We start from the raw sequence: 20,976 nt of genomic DNA on the forward strand, positions 1-20,976 counted from the left end.
GGGTTTTCTGGGTCAAGTGAATAGCGAACCATTTTCACAGATCACCTCAGGCCGCTTGGGGAAGAGCGATAATAAAATTTTTAAAATGAAATATTATTTCTGTTATCTTTAGTCCTCAAAGATTTTTTTTATGTAAAACTAAGTTTAATGTTAATCATTTATACTCAGTTCAACTCAGATTTTTGCAAGAAAAGGAAAAGCTTTCTTTGTTGCTTATCTTCCTCTTAATGGATTATAATCCACTTACTCTCCGTATTAGGCTTCAGAATACTGGCAGTGAAGTAGATTGTAGTAGAAACACCACTTATTATATTCAAGTACTCATTTATATTCAGAGTAACACAAATGACGTAATGCTGAGAACACACTTGTTTATAATTTTAATTCTGCCTTTTGGATTAAAATTTCTTCTTCATTCTGGAATAAGGTAGATATGTATTAATACATTGAAATGACCTACTTAAATCTTGATTTGTTTATTTTGGGTTGTAGAAAACAGAGTATGTACCGTTATTTATTCTAGAATATAACCTGGAATTCTGCCAAGCTAAACCCATCATTGGTGTACACAGCCTCTAACTTCCCTTTCTTCACTACTGCTTACATTGTTGTTTTATAAAATGCAAAATGGGCCTACATTTGGAAACTCTTGGTTAGGCAAAAAAATAAGGAGAAAGGGACATAGGGCTCTCAACATAGACAATAGCTGGTTTTTCAGTCTGAGAAGAAAGCAAAATTCACTGGTGTCATAGTAACTCCAAAAGGGAGACAGATCAGAATATGTGTGCCAAAAGTTGTATTCAGGAATTTGTTTTTGTTTATTAAAACAAGCCAGAAGCAGTGGCTCATGCCTGTAATTCTAGCACCCTGAGAGGCAAAGGTGGGAGATCACTTGAGGTCAGGAGTTTGAGACCAGCCTAAGAAAAGCCAGACCCCATAAAAATAGAAAAAATTTAGCCAGGTGTGGTGATACACACAGTGTAGTCCCAGCTACTTGGGAGGCTGAGGCAAGATGATTACTTGAGCACTGTAGTTTGAGGTTGCTGTGAACTAGACTGATGCCATGGTACACTGGTCCAGGGGACAGAGTGAGACTGTGTTTCAATAAACAAAACAAAACAAAATGAAACCATTTCTATCTCTTTCTGGACTTAATGCCCAGAAAGCATTAAGAGTTTTCTAAGTTATTACCCAAGAAGCATTAAATTAGATGTCATGGAGGAAATTATCACTATATGGTAAGGTGTGTTGAGAAAAACAATAAGGATACTTTAATGTTAGATAAAATTAGAGAACTTATAGGTTAATGAAAAGCCATTCCACTTTTTTTTTCCAAATTACTGAAAGCTTCTCTTGTATCACATTAATTTGTGAGTTTGGAATAAAATTATGCTGTCTTTATGTCTTTGACTTGATCTTTAGAACTGAGATACCCTAAGGCAGTTACCCCTTGGTGGGCTGTCCTTTTCTCCCCAGGGAATCCTGCAGTTGACATTTTCTTCCCTTTTTTGTCCACTTACTGCTTATATTACCTGAAATGTGATTACATTTTTGAACCAACTATACATATATTCTTTTTTTTGAGATGGAGCCTCAAGCTATCCCCCTGGGTAGAGTGCTGTGGCTTCACAGCTCACAGCAACCTCCAACTCCTGGGCTCAAGCGAGTCTCCTGCCCCAGCCTCCCAAGTAGCTGGGACCACAGACGCCTGCCACAGTGCCCAGCTATTTTTTGGTTGCAGCTGTCGTTGTTTGGCAGGTCCGGGCTGGATTCGAACCTGCCACCTTAGGGTGTATGTGGCTGGCACCTTAGCCACTTGAGCCACAGGTGCCGAGCCTATACATATATTCTTTAAAAGATCCTTACCCTCCTCCCTGTTACAGTGAGCATATTAGAATATCTCTTTTTCCTTCTTTCCCATGATTTATGAGACAAAAAAGCCTTAATCTTTGCTAATAAGTGTGAGAAGCACTAATAGTACAATACTGTCAAGGAAAAGGAAACTTATAAGTATATATTTAACCATGACTGATGTAAGAATTGGCTCTACTAATTTCTTAAAGTTTTGCAATATCCATAGAAATTATTTTTTAATCTATCAACATTTTTATCTGCCTCTAATACCCCCAAATGAGTACATTTACCCTTTAGCTCCAATATTAAAGAGAACTAAACTAACTTGATTGCATAATTTTGGGTTTAGTAATTATGCTGTTATTTTCTACAATGTATTACAGACACACAGCATTTCAGCTTCCCTGTTGCATGACTTTGAGAAGTAGCCTAATTGAGGTGGAAAAATGTTCTAGAAGTCAGGGATTATAGTGAAAAGTAAAAATGAATTTGCCACTACTTTTGACCAGGCATCTGCCTTTTACCCGAGAATTATACTGCTCAGTCCTGTTACACTGGAGAGTTAGCCACTTTTAATTCATCTGATTAAACACTAGGTGAACTTTTAATGTAGAAAAAAATGCAGATTTGGTATTGTCTATCTTAAAATAAACCTTACCATCCTTGACATATACTAAGAATATTGGCACTTTATCTTCTTAATATTGGTGTAGTTCTTAGTTGAATACATTTGCCACAAATGGAAAAAATAGTCCCTTTGTTATACTGTGGTACGGAGTAGAAATTGGTAGAATCTTAAGGGCAAATTGGTGATGTAAGTCAAAAACTTTAGAACTTCATAGAATACAAATTTACCATAAATTTCTAGTTCACCACAGTTAACATTTATAGAAGGGGGAAAACAGCAACCTAAGTGTGCAATAGTAAGTGGTAATACCACTATTCAGAAATAATATTGTAGAACTGGACACATTGAAAAATGGTTCTGATGTTAAATGGGAAGAGCAGACTATTAAGCAATATATATACACACATAAATGTCCAGTATTTACATATGTACTTACCCGTGACTATCCTAGAAGGAAGTCCAAGGAATTTACATAAACATGCGAGTAACTTATGTGAGGATGGTAAAATGGTAAGTAAATTTTATTTTCCATTTACACATGTGTATCTTCTAAATTTTCTATGATAATTAACATGCATAATTTCTCATCTTTTAAAACTTTACTACTTTGTGCTTGCTTAATAAGAAAGTAATGCATATTCAGTAGAACAAGGCAGTCAACATAGGTATATTGAAAGAGGATATTATCTCCCCCTTTCATCCTCTAGTAGTGTAACATTTTATGTATACTTAATCAGAGCATATTTATTTAGTTTACTTAAGCTTCATCTGTTTATTTTCTTTCCTTCCCAGAATCTAAGCTCCATGAATGCAGGGACCATGTCTGTCTGTATATACTGCTTTCACTCCAGACACTCAAATTTTATGGAGTTGGAGTTGAATGTATGGCAAAAATGTTTAGTTTGTATCCTGATAGCCTTTTTTTTTTGAGACAAGGTCTTACTTTGTCAGCTTTGGTAGAATGTCATGGCATCATAGCTCGCAGCAGCTTCAAACGCTTGGGCTCAAGTGATTCTCTTGCCTCAGCCTCCCAAGTAATTGGGACTACAGGTGCCTGCCACAATACCCAGCTAGAGATGGGGTCTTGCTCTTGTTCAGGCTAGTCACAAGCTCCCGAGCTCAACTAGTCTGCCCGCCTCAGCTTCCCAGAGTGCTAGGATTATAGGCATGAGCCATTGGCCCCTTTAAAAAAATGATCATATAGGTCTATAATGTGTAATATTTTAAATCTTAATTTGCAATTTTAATTGTAAAAACAAATTTGGTAATTTAGGACATTTGGCAGTTTATCATCTTTTCCTATCGTGATCCTAAAATCTTGCCTTTATGTGACTCTTTTTTAGTAAACAAAGTACATTTCTTTTTTTTATTTCATTAATAAAAACTAACCCTTGTTGTTTGGGATTAGAGGACTCATAAAGAAAGTTATACCATAATGTGTACTTGGACCGTAGAAAGGAAGGATAAAATGTCCAAGGAGTGCAGTGTAGTACTTAGGAAGTTCTTAAGGCCAAGAATAGAGAATTAATCTGCTCTTATAAGACTGTTCCTTTCAACCTTGGATGGTATATTTAATTGCTTGTTGGCTTTATTCCTTTTTGAAATAGTAATTCACTAGTAACAATGTGAACTGTTTCTTGCTGTACCCCCTTAGAAGAAGTTGACTTACCTAGAATTGGAGCGACACCCTAGTAATAAAAGATGCTAATGTTGGTTTCATTGTTGAATTTTGTTCTCATCTTTTGCTGTTTGTCAGATGAAATAAAAATAAAAATCTTGGGCTCGGCTTCTGTGGCTCAAGTGGCTAAGGTGCCAGCCACCTACACCTAAGGTGGCAGGTTCAAATTCAGCCCGGGCCCACCAAACAACAATGATGGCTGCAACAACAACAACAAAAAATAGCCAGGGATTGTGGCGAGCACCTGTGGTCTCAACTTCTTGGGAGGCAGAGGTAGGAAACTCTCTTGAGCCCAGGAGTTGGAGGTTGCTGTGAGCTGTGATGCTACAGCACTCTACCCAGGGAGACAGCTTGAGGCTCTGTCTCAAAAAAAATAAATAAAAATCTTGAAAGATTTTTGTAACAAACATTTTAACAGGTATTTCACAATTTTTCATGCATGTTTGAGCTTCAAGTTAAATTATTAAAGGGGGATACATTTAGCATTGTAATTTGTGCAGAGAGCTTACATATCAGACATAAAATAAACATATGTTTGTTTTTCTTGTTTTGAAAATTCTTGGTTTTTTTATTAAATCATAAACACATAGATCATGTATGCATTAATACATTTATGGGGTACAATGTGCTGATTTCATATAGAATTAGGAATGCTTACATCATTCTAGTTAATTTGGATTGAGTTGTGCTTGAGATCTGAAACTGTCTGCTAGTTGAATTTCAGAATCCCTTGCCATGTTTGGGAAGTTCTCCTCGATTATCTCTTAGAGTAGAGCATCTGGGCCTTTTGAAGCAACCCTGTCACCTTCAGGAATTCCTATAAGGCGAATATTAGTTTTTGGTTTTGTTTTTGTTTTAAGATTATCCCACAGCTCTCTGAGAGAATGATCCATTTTTGCTCTCCACTTCTCTTCCTCTTTGAGCGTTTGGGAGCGTTTAAAAGCTTTGTCTTCAATGTCTGAAATCCTTTCTTCTACCTGCTCCATTCTGTTACTGAAGGATTCTACTGTATTTCTCAGATCTTTGAGAGCTGCAAGTTCTTGCCTCAATGTGTCAAAATCTTTGGTGATTTTGTCTTTGAATTCATTAAATTCTTGAGACAACTTTTGAATTGCTCCTTAAATTTCTAATTACATCTTTACCTCCATTCTGTTAATCTTATTTGCAATCTAAATTCTGAATTTGATTTCTGACATCTTAGCTATTTGTTTATGAATGGGATCTTCCTTTGTGTCTCCTTTGTCATTCCTTGGGGGAGTCGATCTACTCTAATTATTCATGTTGCCAGAGTTTTTCCACTGATTCCACCCCATGATGATTTTTCACAGTTTGGCTAGAGAAGCTGGCAAGGTAAAATTGAACTGAGGGCTCCTGGAGTTATAATCAGCCCTTTACCAAAGAACTGGGACTGGTGATTGTGGCTTTTCCCCTAGAGCTTTACAAAGGTCCCATTCAGAACTATAGCCTGAAACTCTGGGGACCTCCTTGGTATGTTGGGTCTAGATGGCGCTCACTGGTATTCAGCCAATCTCTGTCCAATCCTAGTGAATCAGTGGCTTTGGGCTGAAATCTCAGCTGTGGAGATATATAAGCAACTAAGACACACACCCCCCCCCAACAGGCGGCAGCTGGAAGGGGAGAAACCCACACTCCCACAACACAACCAGGGTACAAGCTTGGTGGATCCCTGGGTGATAGGCCCAGGTCAAGAGTTCCAAACCAATTGTCCCAGTCAACACAAACACTGATCAGGAGGGAAAGTTCAAAAGGCCTTCTATATCTAGGCAGCCGGGGTCCATTGGCAGCTCAATTTGACCCCAATGGGAGGGACCATGGAGCTGCTGCCACTGTGTGGGTAGTACCACTGGTCTGGGGTACTGCTCTGTGCGGGTTGCAGGAGCTGGAGGGTGTTGCCAGTGGTCGCAAGGGTCACAGGAGGCTGGAGGGGAACTGGAGGGCAAAGCCGCTGACCCTCAGCCTCAGGCCATAGGAGCCTGGTGGGAAGCCGGAGGGCGGAGTCACCAGGCTTGTGGGGCCTCAGGAGCCAGGCAGGAGTTGCAGGCCGTGGGCAGTGGATCTCAGGAGCTGGGCAGGGAGCCAAAGGGCAGAGTCACCAGCCTCTGGCTGTGGGTCTCAGGAGCCTGGCTAGAGTTGCTGCTGCAGCCAAGCCGAGGAGCCAGTGGGCCGTGGTCCCCGACGGTCTGTAGCACAGGTCCCGAGCTATGCTCTTTCTAACACAGGGCAAGTCTCATTCCCCTTGTGACTCCCTGCCTCTATTAAAGTTATAGTTTCAGCATAGCTGCCCCACAGCTCATGAGGTGCTCCACCCTTGCAAAAATCTGCCAAACGCTCCAGATTTTGCAGGGGGTAGGTAGTCTTCCAGACTGCCACGAGAGGGGGGAGGGGTAGATTGGGAGTTCAGGAAGGTAGGGAGAATATTGGATCAACTTTTGGCCCAGGCAAGAGAGTGCTTGGGCTTGCAGCAGTATCTCTCTTTGGAGGGAGTCCTGGCCCTCAGTCATTATCTCCTCTTTGGTGGAACAAAACATCCTCTATCTTCTACTTGCCTCAAGCCATTCTCCTGAGGGAGCGTGGGGAAGGAATCCCATCCTCTTTGGGATGGGCTTTGTACCTGAAATTTGTTTCCTGGAGTCCTAGCTTGTCACAGCAGGGCGAACCTATCAATCCTCTCTCTCAGCTCAGCTCCCGATCTTCCACTTTTATTGGGTTATGTCTGGCCATTATTTCTCCCTCTGGATAGGAGCCTCTGCCGAATGCTGGCTTCAGTTGACCATCTTGCCTCTCTCCTGAAAATTCTTGTTTTTAATTTTAAATGCATATTATTTCAGCTGGGTACAGTGGCTCATGCTGGTAATCCCAGCAAGTTGGGAGGATCACTTGAGGCTAAGAGTTCAAGACTAGCCTGGGCAACAGAGGAAAACCCTGTCTCTAAAAAAAATGAAAAACAATTAGGTAGGTGTAGTGGTGCATGCCTACAGGTCTAGCTACTCAGGAGGCTGAGGTTAGAAAATCACTTAAGCCAGGAATGCAGGACTGCTCCAAGCTATGATCACACTATTGCATTTTAGCTTGGGTGACAGAGCAAGACCTCATCTCGTAAACAAATAAATAAAATGCATATTATTTAATATATGCCAGTAATATTCCGTAAGTCTACAAATCAATCACTTTTGAAAGAAATTGCACTGATATGGGGAGAAGAGATAAAATTAACCCTTGACAGGAGAACTAGAACCCACAATTGATAGTTTCCACATACTTTTATGTAACAGTATCCCCTTTTTATACTCCCACCTGCTTTGTATTATATAAAATCATGCTTATTTCATTGAACAGATGCTGTAAGTCACTGTCATATAAGAGAATTAAGAGTGTTTAATACAGATTCAGATTATTGAACATGACATTGTCTGAGATTGACAAAAGAGGATTAAATGAGTAAATATATATAACTTGTGTGTATATATATATACAGGGTGTCCCAAAGGTCATTATACATAGCAAAAATTAACAAACTCATTTTATATTGTGTTTTATATTTTTAATATTTATATAGCAACATGTAAAGAAATAATTTATAAATATAAAATGTAAAATTTCGTAATGAATATTTTGTAACTAAAGGTACTTTTAGGTACAATTTCCCAATTTCCCTATGTATATATATATGGTGACCTTTGGGACACCCTGCCCTGGATATTCACTTTGTTTAAGTTTGCATATTAGTTTGCTCATTTGCAAATATTATCAGCTTCCTCAGTCCTCTGTACAACTTCAGTCCTCCTCATTTCTAAAATATCTACTGTACAAAAGAAAATTAGGATCGACTTTTGTAAATTGAGGTACCAATAGTAGCATCATAGGACTATTGTAGAGTATTAAACAAAGTCAAAGTAAATTAATTGGAATTGTACATCAGCATGGGCCCACTAAAGCAGAAATATAAATAAAATTGACCCCTACTTGGACATACTGCATTTTTTTTTTTTTTTTTTTTTTTTTTGAGACAGAGCCTCAAGCTGTCCCCCTGGGTAGAGTGCCGTGGCATTACAGCTCACAGCAACCTCCAACTCCTGGGCTCAAGCGAGTCTCCTGCCTCCGCCTCCCAAGTAGCTGGGACCACAGGCGCCCGCCACAACGCCCGGCTATTTTTTGGTTGCAGCCATCATTGTTGTTTGGCGGGTCCAGGCTGGGGATTCGAACCCACCACCTTAGGTGTACGTGGCTGGCGCCTTAGCCGGTTGAGCTATAGGCGCCGAGCCCATACTGCATTTTCTTAATGAAATTTAGTTTAAGTTGCAAGTAGCCAGAATTTTGTACTTATTTATCATTTATTGAAATAGCTTGTCTGGCTTTATTCATGGTATATAAAAGTAGCTCTAACTATCCGTGTCTTAAATTTAAATCTATACCAAAAATAAATGGAAAATGATCAAACTAAAAAACTTGTGCATAGCTAAGAGCACAACAACTAAAAGAAACACAACCTTCAGAATAGGAGAAGATATTTGCATGCTATGAATCTGACAAAGGGCTAACGACTAGAATCTACAGAGAACTCAAACTAATGAACAAAAAAAGAGCAAATAATCCCCATTTATCAGTGGGCAAAAGACATGAACAGAACCTTCCCTGAAGAAGACAGACAAAAGGCCAACAAACATATGAAAAAATGTTCATTCTCCCTAATCATGAGAAATATGCAAATCAGAACCACCTTGAAATATCACCTTACCCCAGGGAGAGGACCCACATCACAAAATCCCAAAGCTCCTAATGCTGGCATGGATGTGAAGAGAAGGTAACACTTTGACACTGTTGGTGAGACTGCAAACCAATACAGCCTATGTGGAATTCTCAAAGAGCTAAAAGTAGACCTTCCGTTTGGTCTCACAAACCTAGTACTAGGTATCTACCCAGAAGTAAAAAAATCATTTACCATAAGGACATTTGCACTAGGATGTTTATCACAGCTCAATTCACAATCACCAAGATGAGGAATCAACCCAAGTGCCCATCAATTCATGACAGGATTAACAAACTGATATATGTATGTCATGGAATACTATTCAGCCATACAAAGATGGAGACTTTACATCTTTTGTATTAACCTGGATGGAGCTGAAGAACATTCTCCTTAGTAAAGTATCAGTGGAAGAGCAAGTATCCAATGTACTCAATACTAATATGAAACCAGTAAAAAAACAACTACACCTCCACAAGAAAGAAAAACACATTTAAGTTCGAGTGGAGGGGAGGAGAAGAAGGGGGAGGAAGGAGAGGGATTGGTCAGCTCTCATCTAATGGGTATAGTGTAAGGGTATATGGCGCACCTCCTGGGTGAAGAGCTCAACTACAACTTGGAATTTACCTAATAAACTTAAGCAGTGTAACCTAATTGTTTGTACCCTACTATTAATCTTGGGAGAAAAAGGTAGCTCTAACTGCTAAAATACTGATTGCCAGGAAGCCGTCTAAGAAAACTTAAACTAGTTTCACCAAACAAGCTATGAATATTTATAATGCATGTCACTTGGTGGTAGCACTGAATTCCATTCTCTGGCAGTTTCTCTTTTTTTTAAGACAAGAGTCTCACTATGTCGCCCTCTGTAGAGTACCATGGTGTTATAGCTCACAGCAACCTCAAACTCTTGGGCTTAAGTGATTCTCTTGCCTCAGCCTCCTAAGTAGCTAGGACTACAGGCACCCACCACAATGCCTGGCTATTTTCTGGTTGCAGTTGTCATTTAGTTGACCTTGGCCGGTTTCGAACCCTCCAGCCTCAGTGTATGCGACTGGCACTGTAACCACTGTGCTACAGGTGCCAAGCTTCTCTGGCAGTTTCTTAAGGTTGCTTTTTTGTGTCCACATGTCTTCATGTTACTTGGAACTTTGTATTTCTGAATTTTTAAAAAATTTTGGGGCTCGGCGCCTATAGCTCAACCGGCTAAGGCGCCAGCCACGTACACCTAAGGTGGCAGGTTCGAATCCCCAGCCCGGACCCGCCAAACAACAATGACGGCTGCAACCAAAAAATAGCCGGGTGTTGTGGCAGGTGCCTGTGGTCCCAGCTACTTGGGAGGCTGAGGCAGGAGACTCGCTTGAGCCCAGGAGTTGGAGGTTGCTGTGAGCTGTGATGCCATGGTACTCTACCCAGGGGAATAGCTTGAGGCTCTGTCTCAAAAAAAAAAAAAAAAAAAAAGGTAGAAAAGTGTCATACTTGAACAATATGTGCACAAGACTACAGTGGTAAGAGAGAAGTATCAGGCTGGGAATTAAGGGATATTACTTATTTATGCTGGAGAAACCCTCCTCTCCGCCTTCCGTGAATGGAAGGGCCCTGCAATCTAACAAACACCCTCCCCTCCTTCACATGTCCTATAGCACACACTACAGTATTTACTTGAAACAGAACAAGGCTTTTCTAGATTGCAGTAGAAATGAGGACAGTTACAAATGTTCGATTTCATCTGTTTTGTGGTGCTCTAGGCTCCTGACAAATCTGCACTGTGAGCTTTCTTGTTGGGAAAAACTTTGAACAAATTCCTGATTTAGAGTAAAGAATGCACTCCAAGAATACATATGGTATTCAGGACTGTAAGAAAATGTGAGGAGAACTATCAGGAATAAACCCGATAACCCAAGAACTCTTGAAAGAAAACTATTATTTTGAACTATTGCATGTTCTTCTTACCTGACTAAAAATAATAAATTTGACATCCTTGATCAAAATTGCTTAAGTGAGAGGACATATATACACATATGTATATGTGTATACATATACATATAAAATATGTATAGTTTAAGTAGAACTTAAGTGACAGTGAAAAATAGTAGTGCATTCTGCATCATCTCCCACCATTCTTTCCTGTATACATAAATACATGAATAAATTTGTGTTTGACATCAGAATTTACTGTAGCACTTCAAAAAAACATTGCCTGCTGAGATTCTGATTTGAGATTAAGTTTAATACACCAAGATGATAATGCAGTCTGAATAAAACACTAGGTATCAATTTAGTCACTTCTGAGGTCACGCAGAATTAATGATGTCAAGCAGCCGTTCTCAAGCTGAGCACACACCTGCTTGTAATCCTAGCACTTGGGAAGGCTGAGATGGCAGGATTGCTTGAGGCCAGGAGTTGAGACCAGCCTGGGCAACAAACACAGTGAGACATCCCCCCTCCATCTCTACAAAATAAAAATTAAAAAATTAGCTGGGTGTGGTGGCACATGCCTGTGATCCCAGCTATTTGGGAGGCTGGGGCAGCTCAGGGAGGAAGGACTTTGGAGTTTGAAGCTATGGTCGTGCCACTGTACTCCACAATCTATGAGAACCTCTCTCTACTAAATAAATAAAACAGCCATGCTCAAAGCAGGGTTTGTGGACTTCTGAAGGACCTCAAGACTCTGTTAGGGGTGGAATCCTCAGATTCTACCTTGTAACTAATCATTAAGAAACTGTCACTTATCAAGTTTAAGTGTAGTGTCAAAGAGAAATGTCTCCAATTATCTGAAAAGGCTATTACAATACTCCCTTTTCCAACTACCTTTCTGTTTAAGTTTGCCTTAGACCAAAAACTTCAAGATTTGCCGGATGGGGGTGGGGGAGGTGGTGTGGAGGGAGTATGAAAATGAGTTTTATTTAGAACAAAAACAAAGAATAAATCACTCATTTTTATTTTTTATTTTTTTATTTTTATTTATTTTATTGTAGAGACAGAGTTTCACTTTATCACCCTCAGGTGAATGCTGTGGCATCACACAGTTCACAGCAACAACCTCCAACTCCTAGGCTTAGTAGATTCTCTTGCCTCAGCCACCCAGTAGCTGGGACTACAGGCGCCCGCCACAATGCCCGGCTATTTTTGTTGTTGTTGTTGTTGCAGTTTCAAATCGCTCATTTTAAAAAGCTTGATACAGTCAACAACATAAAAGTTAAGAAAAATAAGATAATTTTATAAATTTAACACATCTCTAAAAATCCCATGTTTGGCTGCACACTGTCACTGTCTTTCTTTTTAAACTGCTTTATTAAGGTAAGATTGACATGCAAAAAGCTGTGGTATTTCATGTGTTTGGAGATAAGTATACACTGGTGAAATCATCATCACTGTCAATGCCATAAACTTATCACCTCCAAAAGTTTCCTCTCACCTCCTTTGCTCTTTTTTAGTGTTTGTTTTGTTTTTTTCCTCCATGTTAAGAGAACTTAAGGTAAGACTACATACTTAGCAAATTTTTAAGAATTTACTACAATATGTTTAACCATAGGTCTTATGTTGTACTACATACAGTATCTCTCCAGTACTTATTATTTTTTCATTACAGAACCTCTGTGCCCTTTAACCAATACCTTCCCATTTTCTTTCTTCCCGGCCCCTGGCAATCACCATTCTACTGTCTGCTTCTCTGGCTACATTATATTCCCCATATAAGTGAGATAATTCAGTGTTTGTTTTCCTGGGTCTGGCTTGTTACACTTATATGTCCTCCAGGTCACCCCTGTTGTCAAAAGTGGCGGGATTGCCTTCTTTCTGAGGGTCAAATAATATTCCACTGTATATACTACATTTCCTTCATTCATTCATCTGTTGATGGACATTTAGGCTGCTTCCATGTCTTGGCTATTGTGAATAATGCTGCAGAGAACATGGGAATGCAGAAATTCATTCTTAGAATTCACATGTCAGTTCCTTCAGATATATATCCCAGAGTATGACTGCTGAATCAAATGATAGCTGTATTTTTAATTCTTTGAAGGGTCTCCATATCCATAGCAGCTGCATCAGTTTATATTCCCACTAACAGTGTACAAGGGTTCCCTTTTCTCCACATCCTCACCAACAATTGTTATGAAATCTGTTCTCTTGAAACACACACACATTCTATTTAGTGATAGGATGATCTGATCATGTGAGTAATTGAAAACTGGAAATAGTTAAAATATTGTTATTTTAGGGATTATAAATATTAGTCAAAACCAAGATCTAGAATCCTGTTTCATATATAGTATTCTGAAAGATAGAACATATGTATCGAGTTAGCAAGTTATTGTTTTCTCTTAAAAGGATAATACATAGTAGAACCTCTGTAAGTTGAGCAACCAAGGGACTATAAAGAACTGGTCAACATACAGAGGTGTCAACATAAGGAATTAAGCCTTGTACTGACACATGCATGTCATGCATGTTCGGTCTATGGAAATTCAGTCAACTTCAAGAGGCAGTCAACTATGGAGGTCCTATTGTGTTAAACTTCTTGTAATGTGGGTAGGATTTTCCCTGATGATGGGGTACACAGACAGTTGGGAGTTTGTAGAGATGTTTACTTTTTAAGTTCTTTATATGCAGTTTGATCAAAATTATGTATTTCATAATTGCTAAGTATGTATTTCTACTTTCACTGGTACTTTTTATTATTATTATTATTGTTTTGGTTTCTTCACTGTGTTCAGTTTCAAAGTGGAAAAGAAGATAAGGTTTCTTAGACCTTGAATCTTGAAAGTTAACTTGGGACTGGTGGTTCTGTCAGCCCTGAAGCTAGATTAGGGCTAGTTTTAAAGAGATTTTAGCTACTTTAGTAACAATAGCTTCAGTAAAGCAGCCTTTCTGGATTGGAATGTTTCCATGTGAATTTGAAGCCTAAAACTAGTTTATACATAGTAACAAATTCCTTTAAGATTGTTGATTTTAGATACTTTCTGCCTCTTTTCAATTCACAAACTGGCCATTGTTGTTTTTTTAGGAAATGACAATGGTTTTTTTAAAAATGTTGTTGGGAAAGTGTAGGGAACATAATGGATACTGTTTCCAAGGGTTTTTATAGCCCTTCTCCTCTAGAGTAGGGCCAGGACATGGCCGGTATAGAGCAAAACTTTGACTTTCCAGATTAGTTTACTAGCACAATTCCTGAGAGTTATGAGAGAAGGAGAAAGATCAGAAAATCTAGAAGGTGATTCTTATCACAACCATCATTGCCAAGAAAAATTAGGGTTATTGTTTCCTATTATGCCTTACGAGGTTAATTGAGAATGACTTTTCTCATCAACCTATCACTTTGTTTTTTAATCCCCTCATCACTTTTAGGCAATAATAGCTAAGCTGATAGGAAGGCTACTGTGGACGTTGTAAAGATTAAAATCTTAAACTTTAGTCCCTTTTAGCCTCTGGACTTTAGCGTACAAAGAATGCATGTGCTCTCTTCTCTCAGTGAGGCTCTGAATACTGTGAAAGGGCACCTGCTCCCATAATTTACTTTTTAAATGAGCCCTCCTGTTTTTAGCTGAGACCTGTCAGTTTAAAAGGAAATAATATTCTTAGATAATGATATTCCTGATTTTTTACTTATTACGTACCATCAGAATTTTTAAGTAAGCATGGACAGCCGTTGGTCAGATGGTGTCAGAGTTGTGCTGAATTCTTGTCTGTTTTTTTTTTTGAGGTGTTCTTTTTTTCAAAATTATCATTATTTTTGCAACAGAGTCTCACCCTGTGCTCTGAGTAGAGTACTATGACATCCTAGCTCACAGCAACCTCAAACTCCTGAGCTCAAGTTATTCTCTTGCCTCAGCCACCTGAGTAGCTGGGACAACAGGTACCCACCACAAGGTCCAGCTAGTTTTTCTATTTTTAGTAGAGATGGGGTCGTACTCTTGCTCAGGCTAGTCTTAAACTTCTGAGCTCAAGCGATCCATCTGCCTCGGCCTCCCAGAGGGCTAGGATTACAGGCATGAGCCACCATACCTGGTCTCAAAATTGTTTTGAATACTCTTACTTCTTACACTTTCCTCTTTTTTTTTGTTTAAACCTTCTTGAAGTTTTAAAAATAATTTTGACACTGTGGAATAGGGTACAGGTTACAAACATCCATTTTACATACAACTTACACTTAAAAATGGAGGCTATTACAGGTAATAAATAAATGTACCCGTTCCAACTTACATAATTCAACTTAAGAACAAATCTACAGAACCCATCTTGTTTGTAACCCAGAGCCTGCCTGTATTGTTAACTTGATGAGACAAGTTTTAGTGACTAAAAACTTGAACTGCTTTAATTGGGACAAATCATGGCTGGCAGCTAAGCTCAAAGTTCAATCACGTCCAGAACGTATTAGCTGTTCCAGTCAGAGCTTGATATGTTAAACAGCTCTACTCTACTGTCTGTATGTGGATGTCATTCTGTGTGTGTAAATATTCTGAGTGCAATTAATCTTTTTAATGGTTCATTGATTAAAAACTTTCGAGTGTTCTCTTTTTTTGGACTTAGATGAAGGAAAAACTCACAAAATCCATGCCTGGAGCAGTTTTATTTGATATGATTTTGGAAACCAGTCTGTTTCCATTAGCAGAACTGGGCTGTTAAATAGCTTTTTATTATATTCATTCTAGTAAAAATACTAGGAAACCTTGTAAATATTTTTATCCTACCTGAATCAGGGCAAAAATCTTTAATTTTTAAACTAGATGATACTGTTAATGGAATTATTCTCTAGGTCCTCAGACTGAAATGTAATCATAACTCAAAACTCATCTCTTCCTGAGAATGGATGCCTGAGATGTTCTACTTCCCCTTTTCCAATTTGCCTTATCCAGAAGCCCTTCCTCCCCACTACAAAAGAAAGGTGTGTCTCTTACTCATCCCATTTCTTCCTGGGGTTTACTGCCCATCACAAAGGAAGGGAAAATTCCAGAATGTATACTCCTAGAAAGAGTCCATGACAGAAATCCAAAGAGGGGTTAGGTCAGAAATAGTGGAGGGGCCATGCATGACCTCATTCCATCTGGACAGCAAACTTCTGCCTTCTCTGTTAGAATTATAAAAAATAATAATCATCACAGGGATGTTGTATCACTTATTTCAGTTAAAATGCAGTGTGGGCTCGGCGCCTGTGGCTCAAGCGGCTAAGGCGCCAGCCACATACACCTAAGGTGGCGAGTTTGAATCCAGCCCGGACCTGCCAAACAATAATGGCTGCAACCAAAAAATAGCCGGGCGTTGTGGCGGGCGCCTGTGGTCCCAGCTACTTGGGAGGCTGAGGCAGGAGACTTGCTTGAGCCCAGGACCTGGAGGTTGCTGTGAGCAGAAGCCATAGCACTCTACCCAGGGGGACAGCTTGAGGCTCTATCTCCAAAAAAAATTAAAAAATAAAAACAAAAATGCAGTGTGATGGCTCTGTGCCTGTGGCTCAAATGGCTAAGGCACCAGCCACATACACCTGAGCTGGCAGATTCGAATCCAGCCTGGGCCCACCAAACAACAATGATGGCTGCAACCAAAAAACAGCCAGGTGTTGTGGTGGCTGCCTGTGGTCCCAGCTACTTGGGAGGCAGAGGCAGGAGACTCGCTTGAGCCCAGTAGTTGGAGGTTGCTGTGAGGTGTGATGCCACAGCACTCTACCCAGAGCAACAGCTTGAGGTGCCGTCTAAAAAAAAAAAAAAATGTGGTGTGATTTTGTTTGACAGAAATCTTTTACATGATTAGTTTGAAAATGAGGACTAGCCAGTTAGCTTATATGGTGGGTATTTTTCATAAAGTGAATGTGCTTAATCTTTAGTATCAAACACAGCTAAGGAGAGAGCCAGAAGAAATCGTCCAGAATGAATTTAGAGAAATCAAAGGATGGAAAACAGCTGAGAGAGTCAGAAAGTAAATACCATGGGAAGATTCAACCCACATCCAAGTAGAGTCTCAGAGGAGTGGAGAGAGAGAACTGGGAAGAGGCAATATTTGAAGACAGAGTAGCCCAGAAGTTTTCAAGACAAAATGATGAGAAGTCTGTTTTGTCAGCATGATTTTTTGTTAGTGATACAATCTGTATTTTGTAAATAGTTGCTTTTTGAGATATTTCTTCTTTCCTCAAACTGAGGATTCATTGTTCATCAAAGCCGTAATATCCATAGGCATTAACCCTTGAAAATTGCCTGTTAACTCTGTTCTCATTTTCCAAAGTCCTACTAGATAAATGTCAGATCCACCCATTCTAACACCTTTTCTCTTATAGCTGCAGAATGAAGCTCTCCCCTGAATTCTGACTGATTTCCTCAAACCTGTTCCTCAGGTTTACTGATTCTCTATCCAGCCTATCCAATCTGCTGGTTAAGCTGTTATTATTTTAATTTTATTAACTGAAACTTTCATTTTTAAAAGTTCTCTTTCAAATTGGCTAGTCTTTTTTGATAATATCTTGGTATTTTCCTAATGTTTTAAATGCCTTATTTTGTACCTTTAGTCATTTAAATATTCATATTCTAATATCTATAGTCCTTGAATATCTAATCTGTGTTTAGATTGGCTTTACTTTTACTCATGTCTTTTGTGGGAAATCTTTGCTAGCAAAATCAAACATAATACAGTAGAACCTCCATAGTTGACCACGTTCCTACATTGGCCACCTCCTTAAGTTGACCAAATTTTCATTGATCAGACATGTATGCATTAGTACAGCAGATCTATTTCCTTATATTGACCACCTCTGTGGGTTAACTAGTTTGTTACACTCCTTTGGGCAGTTGAGACCCACAGGTTGAGAACTGCTGTCCTATTGTATATCTCTGTCCCCCCTCCCACCACTTGACACCAGTCATAATCTGACTGACAAACTGAGGCAAGAAGGTAAAAGCAGAACTAAAAGAACCTATCCTAGCCGCTCTGTGTAGGCCTCAGCCAAGCTGCAGGCGTTTCTGCTGTCCGTGTGTTTCTGCCCTGACATACGCGGAGCCTAGATTGTAACCTAGTAACTTCCTTGGGTTTCTATTGGCCTTTGGGGCAGGTGGTCGGACCCGTCTCAAGGACGCAGGACGGGCGTGGGCGAGGGCGAATCTGACCTTCCCCCTTGAGCCCAGGACCTTGAAGATGATGTCATGTCTCTCTGTCTTATGACCCTCACGTGCACTCCCACCCTGAAAGGTGGATAAAAGAGAGGCAAGAGATTGAGTCGGGGGGGCTCGGTTTGGGGAAACACGCTGGTGTTCCGAGTACCCCTGGCCGAATAAACCCACTTCCTCTAATCAACTGGTGCCTGGAGTCTTCTGTCTGCGTCAGTTTCCTGCTACAAAACTACAAATCGGGATTCCCACTACCTTCTCTTTGGGTTTGATTAATTTACTAGGAAGGCTCACAGAACTCAGGGAAACATGATTAGGATTATTATAAAGAAGACTATAAAGGATACATATGAACAGGCCACTGAAGAGCTCCACAGGAAGAGATCTAGAAGGGTCCCTGAGTGCAGGAACTTCTGCCCCTGTGGAGTTGGAGTGTGCCATCCTCCCTGCACATAATGTTCAGAGTTGCCTTTTGTTTGTTGTTTTTTTGAAACAGAGTCTCTCTGTTGCCTGGAGTAGAGTGTGGTGGCATCATCTTAGCTCACAGTAGCCTCAAACTTCTGGGCTCAAGTGATCCTCCTGCCTCAGCCTCCTGAGTAGCTATGAGCGCACCTAGCCAATATTTCTGTTCTTATTAAAGGCAGGGTCTCACTTTGCTCATAGTGGTCTTGAACTAAAGGCCTTAAGTGATCCTCCCACCTCAACCTCCTAGAGTGTTAAGATTATAGGCAAGAGCCACCATGCTCAGCCTTGTTCAAGAGTTTTTGCAGAGCTTAATTTCTAGTAACTACCACCACCCCACCCCCTTCCTGGATATTGGTAGGTGGGACTGAAGGTTCCAATCCTCTAAATACTTTTGGTGACTTAAATCAGCTTATTTAGCATAAATTCAAGTGTGATAAAAGGGCTTATTATGAACAAAAGACACTTCTATCACTTAGGAAACGCCAAGAGTTTTAGAAGTTGTGAAAACCCAAATATTATAAAAAAGATGCTTCTATCACTTTGTTCACTCAGGAAATTATAAGGTATTTAGGAGCTTGGTGTCAAGAATTAGAGATAAAGACCAAAAATATATATATTGTTTCACAAAAAGGATTTTGTAAAAAGGAAGTATTTTATTGTTGATATACTATTTTAATTTTATATCTTTCAGATATTTGGATTTGAACTGCATTTTGGAATTTATCTACACTCAAAATGCCCCCAGCAGTCGGAGGTCCTGTTGGATACACCCCCCCAGATGGAGGCTGGGGGTGGGCAGTGGTAGTTGGAGCTTTCATTTCCATCGGCTTCTCTTATGCCTTTCCCAAATCTATTACTGTCTTCTTCAAAGAGATTGAAAGTATATTCCATGCATCCACAAGTGAAGTGTCATGGATATCCTCCATCATGTTGGCTGTTATGTATGGTGGAGGTAAGTATCCACTGAGGTCTTTTAATTTTCATTAAGTGGCCATAATCTCTTGTGTTAGATAACTTTTGTTTTAAACATCTTATTCAGAGAGATGTTTTGAATATTACTTCTCAAAGTTTTGTGTTCAGAATCACATTTTTCATTCTTGATAACAGTGGCAACTGTTGGCGCGTTTGTTCCACTGTAGTATTCCAAAACAGAAATGAGGAATTGTGAGGAGCCCTGATTTTCTCTAATTCAAGTGTCATTGAGGTAAAAAACCCAAATAAAAATGATGTGTACGCAACTAGTTTTTCTAGTTTTTCTCCATTTCTCTGCTGAACTCTCAAAATGTAAACATAAATACAGATTTTAATAAATTGATATTGGCAGAATTAAAATAAACCAGGGTAATCTAAATGGCATAGTTCAAAGTCGCAGGCCGAATCTTTATATGATGTTAAAATTAAAGAACTGAGTAAAACCTTTTTCTTATTCCTTGTGGTATTGTGAATTTTAAAAGCATTTCAGCTACTCTCTAAACTTACGTTTTAGCATGTATTTCCTTTTTGTTTTCTTTGGCATGTTGTGAAGGAAAGGTAAAGAGTAAGTTGCTTATTTAACATCTTTTAAAATACTGTTTGTTTCGTTCTCCTTGGGTCATAAAATTACAATTTTACATATAAAAGTTCAACCTGTCATAATATGGGGTGACCATAAAGTTTGTGTGTAATTTAAAATAGTTGTGCACATGAACTTTATGGCCACTCTGTACTTAAAATACAGTAGAACCGATGGGGTTTGGAGGGATCACTTCTGAGGTTTGTCTTATAGGGGTACAGGTGAATCTTTCTAAGAGTAGAATGTGAACGTTTTAAAGCAATAACTGAGAAAATGACATGAAGGCTGTGTTGACCAGTTTGATGGAAGTATTTCAGATTGCATATGAAAACCCCACACTGTACCCCAGAAGTGCATTAATGTACATAGTTACCATTCAATAAAAAAAAAAAAATACAGTAGAACCTCCATAGCTGACCACTTCCCTACATTGATCACCTCCTGAAGTTAGCCTAATTTTCATAGACCAGACATGCACCATGTATGTATCAGTACAGTAGGCCTAGTTCCTTATATTGACCAGCTTGTTACAGTCACTTGAGTGGTCATCTTACAGAGTTTCCACATATATAGTTCTGTAGTTCAGCAATCCCAAAGCCAAGTGTATTCATTTACTGGGATTGTCAGTGTCTCATGTTGCTTATTTAGCCAAGCTTTTCATATTTTTGGTAGCAGGTTAGTACTTCAGATTATTTGTACACATAGCTCTTTTATAGGCAATATAAGGTTCTGGATTTCAACTATAAATAATTTAGCCTTAGGCTGCTAAGATTCAACCAATAATTTTTGAGCTCCATGGATATATTCAGCCCTGGGCTAGGTGTTCTGAGTGACAGAGAACACTGATCCTGATACCTTCCTTGCAGAAGTTTATTATATTTTTGAGACAATAATATAAACTCATGAAATGGGAATTACTTGAAATCATAATTAAATATAATTAAATTG

General features: G+C 39.3%; 1 protein-coding gene across 1 annotated transcript in view; it reads left to right on the forward strand.

The window, feature by feature from the left end:
- The window catches only part of SLC16A1 (solute carrier family 16 member 1), a 43,925-nt gene that overhangs the window by 10,036 nt on the left and 12,913 nt on the right, over positions 1-20,976 (forward strand). Inside the window, exon 2 of the mRNA XM_003793866.3 lies at positions 19,168-19,428. Within this exon, the coding sequence (XP_003793914.1) occupies positions 19,212-19,428 (217 nt within the window). The 5' untranslated portion in view covers positions 19,168-19,211. The remainder of the gene's footprint in view (positions 1-19,167; positions 19,429-20,976) is intronic.

This window comes from Otolemur garnettii, unplaced genomic scaffold (genome assembly GCF_000181295.1).
Source record: "Otolemur garnettii isolate 467f Iridium unplaced genomic scaffold, OtoGar3 scaffold00073, whole genome shotgun sequence".
In the NCBI taxonomy this organism is placed as follows: Eukaryota; Metazoa; Chordata; class Mammalia; order Primates; family Galagidae; genus Otolemur; species Otolemur garnettii.